The sequence below is a fragment of the Dreissena polymorpha genome, chromosome 12, assembly GCF_020536995.1.
Source record: "Dreissena polymorpha isolate Duluth1 chromosome 12, UMN_Dpol_1.0, whole genome shotgun sequence".
Taxonomy (NCBI): domain Eukaryota; kingdom Metazoa; phylum Mollusca; class Bivalvia; order Myida; family Dreissenidae; genus Dreissena; species Dreissena polymorpha.
In genome coordinates, this window is record NC_068366.1 from 14087933 (window position 1) to 14101498 (window position 13566).

At 35.5% G+C, this 13566-nt stretch overlaps 1 protein-coding gene across 9 annotated transcripts in view; it reads right to left on the reverse strand.

Moving 5' to 3' along the window:
- Positions 1-13566, reverse strand: part of LOC127853920 (uncharacterized) — a 142351-nt gene that overhangs the window by 35812 nt on the left and 92973 nt on the right. Inside the window, exons 1-2 of one of the 9 annotated variants that reach the window (XM_052388750.1) lie at positions 11127-11209; positions 10656-10898 (exon numbers count right to left, since the gene is read on the reverse strand). The exons of 7 other annotated variants lie outside the window; for them this stretch is intronic. In XM_052388750.1, coding sequence (XP_052244710.1) covers positions 10656-10731 — 76 coding nt within the window. In that variant the 5' untranslated portion in view covers positions 10732-10898; positions 11127-11209. Of the gene's footprint in view, positions 1-10655; positions 11028-11126; positions 11210-13566 lie in introns of those variants that run through there. One more of the 9 variants, XM_052388749.1, reaches the window with a different exon arrangement.

The following is a 13566-nucleotide window of genomic DNA, read 5'->3' on the forward strand; positions in this document are numbered from 1 at the left end:
CTATATTTCATCAAGATTGGACAATGAATGTGGCCTCTAGAGTGTTAACAAGGTTTTACTATAGCCATATAAGGAAAAATGCCCCGCCCCCTGGCGGCCATGTTTTTCAACCAACTGGCTTCATTTTCAAAATCGTCCAAGATATTATTGGGATGAATCTTCTGACCAAGTTTCATGAAGATCAGACAATAAATATGGCCTCTAGAGTGTTAACAAGATTTTACTATAGCCATATAAGAAAAAATGCCCCGCCCCTTGGCAGCCATGTTTTTCAAGCAAACTTAACCATTTTGGAACTCATCCAAACTAAGCAAATTCCTTGAGATTACATACTTGTAAAAACCAATAACTTAAACACGTTCTAAGATGCTAAATTATTTTTTTTCATTTACCAAACAAGCAATTAGTCAATTATATGTGGACACAGATGCCCCAACCTTCCAATATCAGTGCTCCAGCTAGGCCTAAATCGAAGGGCGCCGCGCCCTGCCCTCCCGAACCTCCGCCCTGCCCCCCAAACCTCCGCCCTGCCCCCCCCCCCCCCCCCTCAAAAAAAAAAAAAAAAAAATTTTTTTTTTTTTTTTTTTTTCCATATGATAATTCATAAATCTCTTATTACATTGTAATTAGTTTAATCCTCATTGTAGACATTATATTTGAATGGTTTAATAATAATGGGAATAATACAATTATTTATAACATATAAATTAACATGCAATAGAAAGCATTCCAGAAACACCCGCGCGCTCGAACGTGCCCTTTTCACAAAATACTGCGCGTCAAAAGTGCCCTTTTGACAAAAAAGCCACCCTGCCCTTTTCAAATTCTAGCTGGAGCACTGAAATATTGTCTGTTTGTAACAGAATGCATACAGAATGCATACGCAAAATATAGTGGCACAATCAATTCTTTCCCCTGTGATTTGTGCCACCGTTTTTCAACAGTTTGTAGTCATGATCACTCTTTTCATGGTAAAGCTGGTTGCAACTAATACAAATACGTAAGTGAGCAAGATCAGATCAATAAGTTTGAAGGATTGAATTCAGCACAGGCTATTTTTGCTCACATCAAGAAAAGTTATCGCAGGATCCAGAAAAACACACCATTTTCAGCACTATTTCTAGTCGATTTGTTGCCATAGCAACCACAATTTTTGACATAGGAACAAAATGAAATGACGTACATAATGTCCATATTGCCATCTATCCATGTTGCAAGTTTCATGAAAAAATATTAAGAACTTTTTAAGTTATCGCAGGATCCAGAAAAAACACCATTATCAGCACTATTTCTAGTCTATTTGTTGCCATAGCAACCACAATTTCTGAAGTAGGAACAAAATGAAATGACGTGCATAATGTCCACATTGCCATCTATCCATGTTCCAAGTTTCATGAAGAAATATTAAGAACTTTAAAAGTTATCGCAGGATCAAGAAAAAAACACCATTTTCAGCACTATTTCTAGTCTATTTGTTGCCATAGCAACTACCATTTTGTGACGTAGGAACAAAATGAAATGACGTGCATAATGTCCATATTGCCATCTATCCATGTTCCAAGTTTCATGAAAAAATATTCAGAACTTTTAAAGTTATCGCAGGATCCAGAAAAGTGTGACGGACGGACGGAGACAAAACCACAAGTCCACTCCGGTGAAACCGGTAGGGGACTAATAATGGATACCATTCAAGCATGTTTTTTGCAGTATGTAAACCAGCAAATGAATGGATACCATTCAAGCATGTCATTTTCAGTATGTGAACCAACAAAAGAATGGATACCATTTAAGCATGTTATTTGCAGAATGTAAACCAGCAAAAGAATGGATACCATTCAAGCATGTTATTTGCAGTATGTAAACCAGCAAAAGAATGGATACCATTCAAGCATGTCATTTACAGTATGTAAAATGGGTTTACAAGCATCAGCTATTGTTGTCAAGCTATTTGTTGTAGATTAGATAGAAGAGGGTCATGCTAGGCTTTATTTGAGTGCATGTAAGGTGAAGCCCAGTCTATTTGTCCACTACTACATGTAGTAAGTAATACTAGTGAAATAGAAAAGCCTGTTGAAACAAGATGTGTTTGTGAAACACAATGTCCCCCTATATGACGTTTGACCTTGAAGGATGGCCTTGACCTTGACCCTTCACCACTCAAAATGTGCAGCTCCTTGAGATACACACGCATTTCAAATATACAATTGCTAGCTTCAATATTGCTGAAGTGACATTACATGAGCAATTTTAACCCATATATTTGACCTTGAAGGATGACCTTGACCTTTCACCACTCAAAATGTGCAGCTTCATGAGATACACATGCATGCCAAATATCAAGTTGCTATCTTCAATATTGCAAAAGTATTCATAAAATAAGCGATTTGGGCCACATATATTTGACCTCTGACCTTGAAGGATGACCTTGACCTTTCACCACTCAAAATGTGCAGCTCCATGAGATACACATGCATGCTAAATATCAAGTTGCTATATTCAAAATTGCAAAAGTATTCATAAAATAAGCGATTTGGGCCACATATATTTGACCTCTGACCTTGAAGGATGACCTTGACCTTTCACCACTCAAAATGTGCAGCTCCATGAGATACACATGCATGCCAAATATGAAGTTGCTATCTTCAATATTGCAAAAGAAATCATAAAATGAGCGATTTTGGCCACATATATTTGACCTCTGACCTTGAAGGATGACCTTGACCTTTCACCACTCAAAATGCGCAGCTTCATGAGATACACATGCATGCTAAATATGAAGTTGCTATCTTCAATATAGCAAAAGTTATTGCAAAATGTTTAAGTTGGCACAAACCAACCAACAGACCAACCAACCAACCAACCAACAGACAGGGCAAAAACAATATGTCCCCCACTAGTATAGTGGGGGACATAAAAAGGCTGACTTGAATTTAGGTATGCACGCAAAAAGTTTCATTGCAATATATTTATAAGTTATCCGGTGAAACATATTTTTATTTTTTCAGTAATGAAGACTTAAATGCACCCGTCCCAAGTTATACCTTTCCCACTCAGAAGCAAACTGAAAATGGCTTTTGCAACCAGCATAAAACCAGAACAGCCTGCGAGTAACTCGCAGTCTGTTCAGGTTTTATGCTGTTTGATGCTAATATCAGTATCTGAGGATTGGAACTGAAACCTTTAAAATTTGAATCTAGTAAGAAATGTCTTAAGTTATATTTTAACTTTCTAAGGGACTACAAATACCTATCTAAGTGGTAAAGGGTTATATGAACATCTTTCCATACTGGACAGCTAAGCCATACCCACAGACAGGGTATTAACTCTGTGTCCATCCGTTCTTTGATAATGTGAGCATAAAAATAGCTATCAATCTAACGACTGAATATAAATTGGCAATTTGTCTAACATCACAATTTGTTTACATTAATAAAAGGCAAAATAATAAATCTAAAAACTGCAGGGGGGATTCATTTTATCCCAACTTGTCATCATTATCATTTTATCACCTATTCTGCCCTGAACGTTAAGTAGGCTGCAATGTTTGACAAAAACATGCTATGCAAACAAATCGGAATACTTGCGAGTTGAATCTAATGACAGAATTTGTAATTTGAATACGACTAAGTGTGATCCATTTCAAATCTTCAGAAGAAAAATTAATTCTTCTAACCTAAATTAAGGCGTTATCTTCAGTGCCAATATTTGAAAAAATGTTCTTGATAACCTTATTGTATGATATATTGAATTCATTATTGAGATTAAAGACTAAAACAACATGAGAGATAAAAGACGAGCAGAACTCTGTACAATTTGTGTATTGATTTTTTGTTTCTAACATACACCCGATTTTTTATTTGCCTAAATTTGTTAAAATAAAAACAAAACATACATATGCCACAAAACCAAGTCTTCAATGCTTGATGATTAATTAACTTTTCTTTAAATAATTGTTCAATCTCAGGCTAATTCTGTATGTATGCTACATACACGCACATTTTTTAACAGATCAAAAAACAGCAAATTTTTTAACAGATCAAAAAACACTTTTATCTATTTTTATTAACCCTTTCAGTGCGGGAACCGAATTTTAAAGGCCTTTGCAAACTGTTTGAAACCAGATGAGACGCCACAGAACGTGGCGTCTCATCTGGATCCAATCTGTTTGCTATTCTGATAGTATTCTTTGAAAAAAAATCGAAGAAAATGCTAATTTTAGAAATTCAGCAGACGACATTTTTGCAGACGACAAATTTCCCAGCATGCAAAGGGTTAACAATGGCCTTGACCTAAAACTGCCCAATACAAACCCACTCTAGACCTCCTATCAAGCTTGCTATATCAAAAGTTTCACCATGATTGATCAATGCAAAATAAAGTTATTCCCCTGTTTGATGCTGACTGCCCGCCATTCCTGAAATAACAAGAAACCGTCGGAGACTGGTGATGCTCCCCCAATTTTTTTTGTCACAATATTGCACTATATATTCAGATAAAAGGAAACGTCTTGAGGGGCATAACTTTGTACAAAATAATATGCTGGATGGTTTAGCAACTTAAAAATTTCAAAGGGCCATAACTCTCTAAATAAATAATCTAACCAGAACCCACAAATAACATGCGCATCTCCTCAAGGTAGTTAAGCTTCCCATAAAGTTTCATTGAATTCCAGTCAGTATATATATATAGTTGGAGGCACAAGAATTGCACTATATGTACAGTTAATGGAAAATTTCAAAGGGCCATAACGCTGTGAAAAATTATCTGACCAGAACCCGCTAATAATATGCACATCTCCTGTTGGTAGTGAAGCTTCCCATAAAGTTTCATTGAATTCCGGTCATTAGTTGCTGAGAAATAGCACGGACAAAAATTGTACACGGACGGAAGGACACACAGACAGACAAAGCAGTGACTATATGCTCCCCCCAAAAATTTTGTGGGAGCATAATAATCAAGTTTCCAAATAAATAACCAGGATTTTCTACTTTAGGAAAAAGTCTATAACTTACGGTCAACAATTGTACTAATAAGGCCAAAACAAAATAATGTTGTGGTCCAGGTTACGGGCCAGACAATATTAGGGTAGGTAGGTAGGAAAAACATTTTATTTTTTTATTTTATTTTGTTGAACGGCTTGTTTCCAATACATACATAGGCAATCTAGCACAAAAACCATTTAAGTGCTGATAAGGATGAATGGTCAATTCATGGCTTTAACTTGGCTATAGCCTTGCATTGACTTTTTATCCATATCAAAAACAAACTTCAGAAAACTTTTTTATATAGAGAAAAATACTGTATATGTTGATGGATAATAACCCGAAAATACTTTGAAAAACATAGCTTAATTATTAAAGCTAACACCTTTTTGATAGTCATACCTAAACTGAAGGCTTTAAAAGCCCTGAACTCTTGAGCATGGTCGCACTTTTCATGTAAAACATTAAATAAAATTGACGAAGAAGATTATTTCTCAATTGCGTCGCAGAAGCTCCATGCATTTAATACGTAAAGCGCATCTCCGATGAGTCAGAGTGAGTGAGCTAGGGCTGGCCCAAAATTTCACTGAGCCAACCAGTTTTCATCTTTCGGTGCGCAAAAACTGGTTTTGAAATAATTATATAGACTATCAACTTGTTTATATTTCTTTTTAATTACAACAAGGGCATATCACATATCATAATATAACATACAGTTTTCAATATCGAAATAATTAGTATGGTACTTGTCAAAGTACAAACATAAGTTATTTAATGGATGTACATTTAATAGTTGTGTCGATGGTCCCAAATTTGAAATCCTTAGAATAAGGCTGGGGGTCTTGGAACCGCAGCCGCAGGAACCCAACAGGAATAACGGGCAGTGCCCCTCCACCCCATCAAATGCTCTAACAAATTGTGCTTTTTTATAGTCTTTCCAATTGTATTTTCAGGTGAATACAATTTGAAATATTATAAACCACACCGTCCGTATCACTGCATGTGTATTCGTCATTCTATTTCTTCTATCAAGAACTTCGAAAATAAATTATAATGGACGAATAAAATAATGTATCTGAAAACGACAGTCCAAAAAATTGTACGCGTTTTGCGCACATAATGTGCATATCGTTTGACTGCAGAAAATGAAAACCAGTAACCTAGCAAATATAAAATTGGTTGACATATTGCTTTACACTAGCATATTTTGTGAGTAAAGCAACTTTATTATTACCTTTTAATTTCAAACGTTAATCGGCAGAAAGGTGTAACATCATCGAGATATAACTCATTATTTAATTATCATCCTTTAATCGATCGATCGATGGTCGGGAGAAAGGTAAAAAGTGATCAGCTTAGAAATAGTTTGTTTATTGTTACGCTTCTTTTCATTTGTTTATCTTTATCGTTTGCCATCGGCCGCTTATATTGTTTGCGGACGACAGTATCAACTGTGTATTCCGAGTATACAGTGTCTGCGCATGAATGACCAAATATTATTTGTGAGCAAACTCAATGCTGATTGGCAAACTACCATGTGCACTTCAATAACAATAAGGTCAAGCGATGTCTCATGCTCTGGTGCAGACTGGTTTTTGTTTATTGTTCGAATTGCGAACACTTTCATTGATAAAAAAGAGAGTATTTACCAGTATGTATTTAAATGGCGGATGTTTTCAGTGAAATTTTACGAGATTTTAGCATTTGCGCAAATCAGATTTTTCAGAGAGCAAAATTCTCAATATTTTTGCAAATGGCTGAAATGGCGAACGACAGCACGAGCCTCATCGGACGAGGCTAACGGTGCGCTCGTAAAATCGCACTCTGCTAAAAAAGTCGGCGTAGCTAAAAACAGTTTCTCCGGAGTCTGGTATAGTTTTACTTTAACGCGATTTTTTTCTTTTGGCTTTTAACTTTGAATAAAATGTTGTAGAGTCGCAGCAAAATTATAGGCTCGGTCGGGTAACCGTAACCACAACATTATTTTGTTTTGGCCTAAAGAGAGAATAGGATGTAATATTGAATGTACCATATTCAATTTAATGATGGGATTCAATTTTGCAGCAGATTAATTTAAGAACATCTAGAAAATAAATACTAAATGTTCTTTGAGGACAAAATGCCTGCTAACAAACATGTGATATTTTCTGAAAGACAAACATAATTGTTTATACATAAATATAATACAACTTGTCAAAGGCTGTGAATTTTTCAGGAACTGAGAAGGTGCAAACCTGGAAGACAGTAGAACAGTTTGCCCTTTGTTACAATTTAGTCATTTGTTACCCTTGCATTAGCTTGTTTGAAAGATTGATACCCCAGCGCTTACGCTGATCAAAGTTAATAAAAATCATATTGATCTCCATGTTTGTTCAAATTGAATGGCATTTGTAACCAGTGTGTGCCAAGTAAAAGGAAACATTGATATATTGTTTTTATTTCACAGAAGTAATATTAACAACAATGGTATGCGTGTGCAAAACAAAGAAACCAATTTCATGAATTGTGTATCCCTATATATTAATATTCCATTTGAAATTTAAATTGATGACAAAAGTGCCAGTTAAATATGAAATAAGCCGTGTCGTGCAAAAATGAGTCTTATGCCATGTGTGGCCCGCCTGCACAATTGTGTCTTCTGGTCAGGAGCAATGCAGTCCGCTAACGAGACCACGAAACCTTGAGGGACCTTGCGAATGTGCAGGCTAGTCTGGAGCTACAGGTTCCACATCTGGCATAAGACCCATTTTTGCATGACAGAGCTCAAGTGTCAAAATAACTGAAGCAATAACTATTAATGTTTAAAGTGATTGACAAGTGTGAACATACTTTAATCTTAGTAGATAATAACTAACCATACTTGCATAACATATTGTATAAAATGTTAAATATGTAACCAAATATACTAGAATTACACAAGAACATTATTAAAACTAAGTAGCCATCAGTAAGGAAATCTATTAATAATGCATGCCAGATTAACAGTTAACGTCAGACTAATAAATCATGTCAGAGTCATGTTTCTGATTATATGCACTTTGTGTCATAAAGTACACTGACATCAAAAACTTCAACACTGACAGAAGATATTCATGATATCAGTTTGCGTTCTTAACTTACCCAACCTATTGCACTGTGTTGTATGTTAACTGAGACAGGCTTTCAAATGCATAATAATGATATCTATTAAGAACATGAAACTCAGAACCGTGCTTGCAAACAAATATTTACTTTTCAAGAATGATATAGGATTTGCTAATAGGTTTTTTCATGATGTGCAATATAAACATTAAGTTTCAATGACATGTGCATTATAATGCACCTATTAATAAATAGCTGATCTATGGTCTACTGGAAAGACACTGATGACAGAACTCAGGGATCACAAATCAGGTTAAATTTCCATTGGCCATATAAGAGGGAAATCCAATTAACCATAAGGAAGGGAATTCTCATAGGCCATATGGAGAAGGAATTCCCATCTGTCATTTGGAAGGGAATACTGTGAGGTGCAGTCTGTAAACAAATACAATACACACACTAATCAATGTTTTACCCCAGAAAAAAGCAGTTATCATCTGCAGGAAAGTGTCAACAATTGTCAAACATAGACAATCACATTGAGAAATAGTTGTAATTTAATAATAACAGAAGATGAAATCAATAACTAATTTGACACATTATGGGTCTATATTTCGGTAGTTAATAATGACTCATGCTTGATTAATCCACATATATACTCATACCAAGTTTCAAATGAATGAAATCTGCCAAAGCACTTCCAAGATATGGCTCCGGACGGACCGAAAGACGGACGGACGGAAAGACGGACGGACGGATGGAAAGACGGACTGACAACGCAAAAACAATATCCATCCACCTATGGCGGGGGATAATTAAATCATTTGTCTGTCAATTGTCTGTGTCTGAGAGTAACCCTTATTTATAACAAGAAACCGTCGGAGATAAAAGGAAACGTCTTGAGGGGCATAACTTTGGACAAAATAATACGATTGATGGTTTAGCAACTTAAAAATTTCAAAGGGCCATAACTCTCTAAATAAATCATCTAACCGGAACACACAAATAACATGCGCATCTCCTCAAGGACGTTAAGCTTCCCATAAAGCTTCATTGATTTCCAGTCAGTAGTTGGGGAGAAATAGCCCTGACAAAAATTGCACTATATGTACAGTTTATAGAAAATTTCAAAGGGCCATAACTCTGTGAAAAATCATCCCATGAGAACCTGCTGATAATATGCACATCTCCTCTTGGTAGTGAAGCTTCCCATAAAGTCTCATTGAATTCCCGTAATAAGTTGCTGAGAAATAGCTCGGACAAGAATTGCACTATATGTTCATTGGAAAATTTCAAAGGGCCATAACTCTGTAAAAAATCATCCGATGAGAACCGGCTGATAATATGCATATCTCCTCTTGGTAGTGAAGCTTCCCATAAAGTTTCATTGAATTCCGATCATTAGTTGCTGAGAAAAAGCCCGGACAAGAATTGCACTATATGTACAGTTAATGGAAAATTTCAAAGGGCCATAACTCTGTGAAAAATCTTCCGACCAGAACCCCCTGATAATATGCACATCTCCTCTTGGTAGTGAAGCTTCCCATAAAGTTTCATTCAATTCCAGTCATTAGTTTCTGAGAAATTGAGAAATAGCCCGGACAAAAATTGTGCATGGACGGACACACGGACGGACAGACGAAGCGGCGACTATATGCTCCCACCAAAATATATTTTGGGGTAGCATAAAAATTAACAAGGGCTGTTTGTAAAACATGCATGCCCCCCATATGGGCTGTCCGTTGTAGTGGCAGCCATTGTGTGAATACGATTTTTGTCACTGTGACCTTGACCTTTGACCTAGTGACCTGAAAATCAATAGGGGTCATCTGCAAGTCACGATCAGTGTACCTATGAAGTGTCATGATCCTAGGCAAAAGCGTTCTTGAGTTATCATCCGAAAATCATTTTACTATTTCGGGTCACCGTGACCTTGACCTTTGACCTAGTGACCTCAAAATCAATAGGGGTCACCTGCAAATCATGATCAATCTACCTATAAAGTTTCATGATCCTAGGCGTATGCGTTCTCGAGTTATCATCCGAAAACCATTTTACTATTTCGGGTTACCTGGACCTTGACCTTTGACCTAGTGACCTCAAAATCAATAGGGGTCATATGGGAGTTATGATCAATCTACCCATGAAGTTTCATGATCCTTGGCTTATGCATTCTTGAGTTATCATCCGGAAACCATTTTACTACTTCGGGTCACCGTGACCTTGACCTTTGACCTAGTGACCTCAAAATCAATAGGGGTCATCTGCAAGTCATGATCAATCTACCCATGAAGTTTCATGATCCTAGGCGTATGCGTTCTTGAGTTATCATTCAAAAACCATTTTACTATTTCGGGTCACCGTGACCTTGACCTTTGACCTAGTGACCTCAAAATCAATAGGGGTCATCTGCGAGTCATGATCAATGTACCTATGAAGTTTCATGATCCTAGGCCCAAGCGTTCTTGAGTTATCGTCTGACAACCCCCTGGTGGACGGACCGACCGACAGACTGACCGACCGACCGACATGAGCAAAGCAATATACCCCCTCTTCTTCGAAGGGGGGCATAATAAAATATTTCTGTATTACCTTGTTTTTTGTCAGCATGTCCAAGGCTCTTCTGTCCAATGTGAGACGTGTATCGACACAAAATGCAGTCCAGCATTATACAGCCTTGCTACACAAGGTGAGGAGTAATGTCTACAGCTTTCACATATAGATTATGCAACTTGCATACACATATTATATGTTTTAGCGTTTCCACTACTTTGTCTTACAGGTTTTACCGGACTGTCTACCCATTTTCGTATCCATTTTTTCTAAATGCTAAATCTGAACGCTTTTTTCTTGTAAAAAATTATTTGAGTTGTGTTCTGAGAAACTGAGCATAATGCTTGTGCGTAAAGTGTTGTCCCAGATTAGCCTGTCTGCACCTGAACTGCACAGGCTAATCTGGGACAACACTTTACGCACATGCATTATGCTCAGTTTTCTCAGAACGCGTCTCAGTTATTAATAAAACAAGTTGAATATGTTATTATCAAAGCTCCTTTTCAATACTTTGTCTACTGCTGTATCATAATACACTAGTCAGTCCTGCATAGTTTTAATTTCATGTACTACGTTCATAATATTTGATAAGCTCCAACATAAAGATAAAGCTGTCACATCTCATATAATTATTATCATTAACATACTCATAACACTACAACATAGGTCCATTAAATTACACTATATTAAGAGCTTCCTTTAGTTATTGTACAACAAGGCTTACGTCCATTATACACCAATATACATTAATGTATTCTGGTACACATTTTTTGGTTGGCACTTATTTCTATCATAGTTATATCAATTACATATCAGTAAGTTTTACAAGTAAAAATATTCACTAGATGACCCTAAATATATTCAGATTACACTTTTATGATATTAGGTCATATGTTGTTACATTCTTCCTTATACATAGTATTGATTTTGAACAATGTAGTTATAATCATTGAATGTAAGTCTCACCAATGGTAAGACAGGCCTGATTTCAAACAATACTTTATGTAGCTCACTTGGTGAATTAATCCGAAAATAAGACCAACACCTGTCAGCAATATGGAGGCAGAAACTTAAAATCCCAATTGTAACATTTCAACTTTAAGATTCACAAAAGATTTTTTATTCACATTTTCAATGCCCGTAACACAACCGCCTCTTCGCGGTGTTTAGGTTAAGAATCAAGTCTTCATTCTAATTTCTTCACTGTCATGTTGTTGTAATTAAATAGAAATCCTTTTAGAAAATGTTCTTATTCACAAAGCCACCAGAATTTTTTCACACGTTCATTATGAAATTGTTGATTGGCAACATTATTTGTTTAGTTAAACATTGCTTAGAGATTATATTTTCATTAACTTGTTAACTACGAATGTCAACATTTGGTGACCTAAGAAATATTTGCATACTTTTAACTTCGGTCAAAAATTTTAGCGACTCAAATGTTCAAGCTTAGAAAGTCAACAAAACAAGGCTAATTTTGTTATTTCTGAGTTTTAAACTGCCAGTATAACAAGTATTTATATGTCAGGTCATTAGCTAAGAGTTTGAACACCAAATCATGTTTGCCTTCACTGATCAGAAAATTTAATGGTTGGTAATTTACATAGAAATCAATTACAAATTAACATGTATTTATGTTCCATGTTATTATTATAAATCTATTTTTCTTTAGCTTTTTTTTTCAATTGTTTATTTAGAGATTTTGTCCACTAATGTATAGATATCAAGACATTAATGTATAATAATCCAATAAACATTTGTGTAACACAATTTTCTTAATTTTTCAAACACAATTTCAAATCTTTTAAGCAAAATTCATACTTCTTATGAAGATGAATAAAAAATCTTAACAATCTTTAAAAGATTTTTGTTCAGAGAAGACAACTTTCACAATAAAAAAATATCAAATAAGCACACAATTGGCAGTATTCTTTCAATTTATTCTGCTTCTCTAATCAAGGGTAATAATAGTCAAGTGGGCTTAAAACAAGTTCTTTTGTTTTAGTTTTATTTGACAGGCCCACACAAAAAGATCAAACGAAATAAGCCAGTACAGTGACAGGTTCTTTTATGCTAAGGTGGCTGTAATGTGAAAGCAACAATGAAGGCCACAATAGGCATGTGAGGTCGTACTCTGTGACAGTTCACCCTATTCGGTTTGTTTACTCATGGAAGACATCAACCTTCAATTTTCAAACAATTAAAGTCATGGTTTGCCAATTATATTTCAATTTAATTATTGCACTGATAAATGGGCTAAAATATTCTTCCTGAATAAATCTAATTCCAAATCTTGACCTTAATTAGCAAGAATTATATTTCACACACCAGTACAGGAAAAATAGTATTTGAAAATGTTTAAGACCAAAAATTGTGTTACCTGACTCACTGATGGCAACACATTTGTTTTCAGACTCATCATAAGAATTGCATTTTCTGCCACATTAAAGTCATAATTGCATTTTCTGCCAGATAATGACACAAATTGCATTTTCTGCCACATTATAGCCATAATTGCATTTTCTGCCACACTATAGCCATAATTGAATTTCCTGCCACATCATGACAAGAATTGCATTTTCGGATACATTATATCAATAATTGCATTTTCTGCCACATAATGGCTAGAAATGCATTTTCAAATACATACCGGTAATGACAAGAATCGCATTTTCAGTTAAATTACTATACGATTTGCATTTTCAGACATATTATAGCAAGAATAGCATTTTCTGGTACATTATGACAAGCCTTTTCCAGTCATTTAGGTCAATTAATTAATAGTTCTCCAATTGACAAAACAAATGTGCTGAGTCATGTAAGCAACTAACATGACAGCTTTTTAAACCAAACAAAAAATAAATACATAATTTGAAAGTGCAGACTGCAGAACTCCTTTTCACAGCTATTTCCATTAAACACATTTCGTTGAATAAATATTTGGACAATT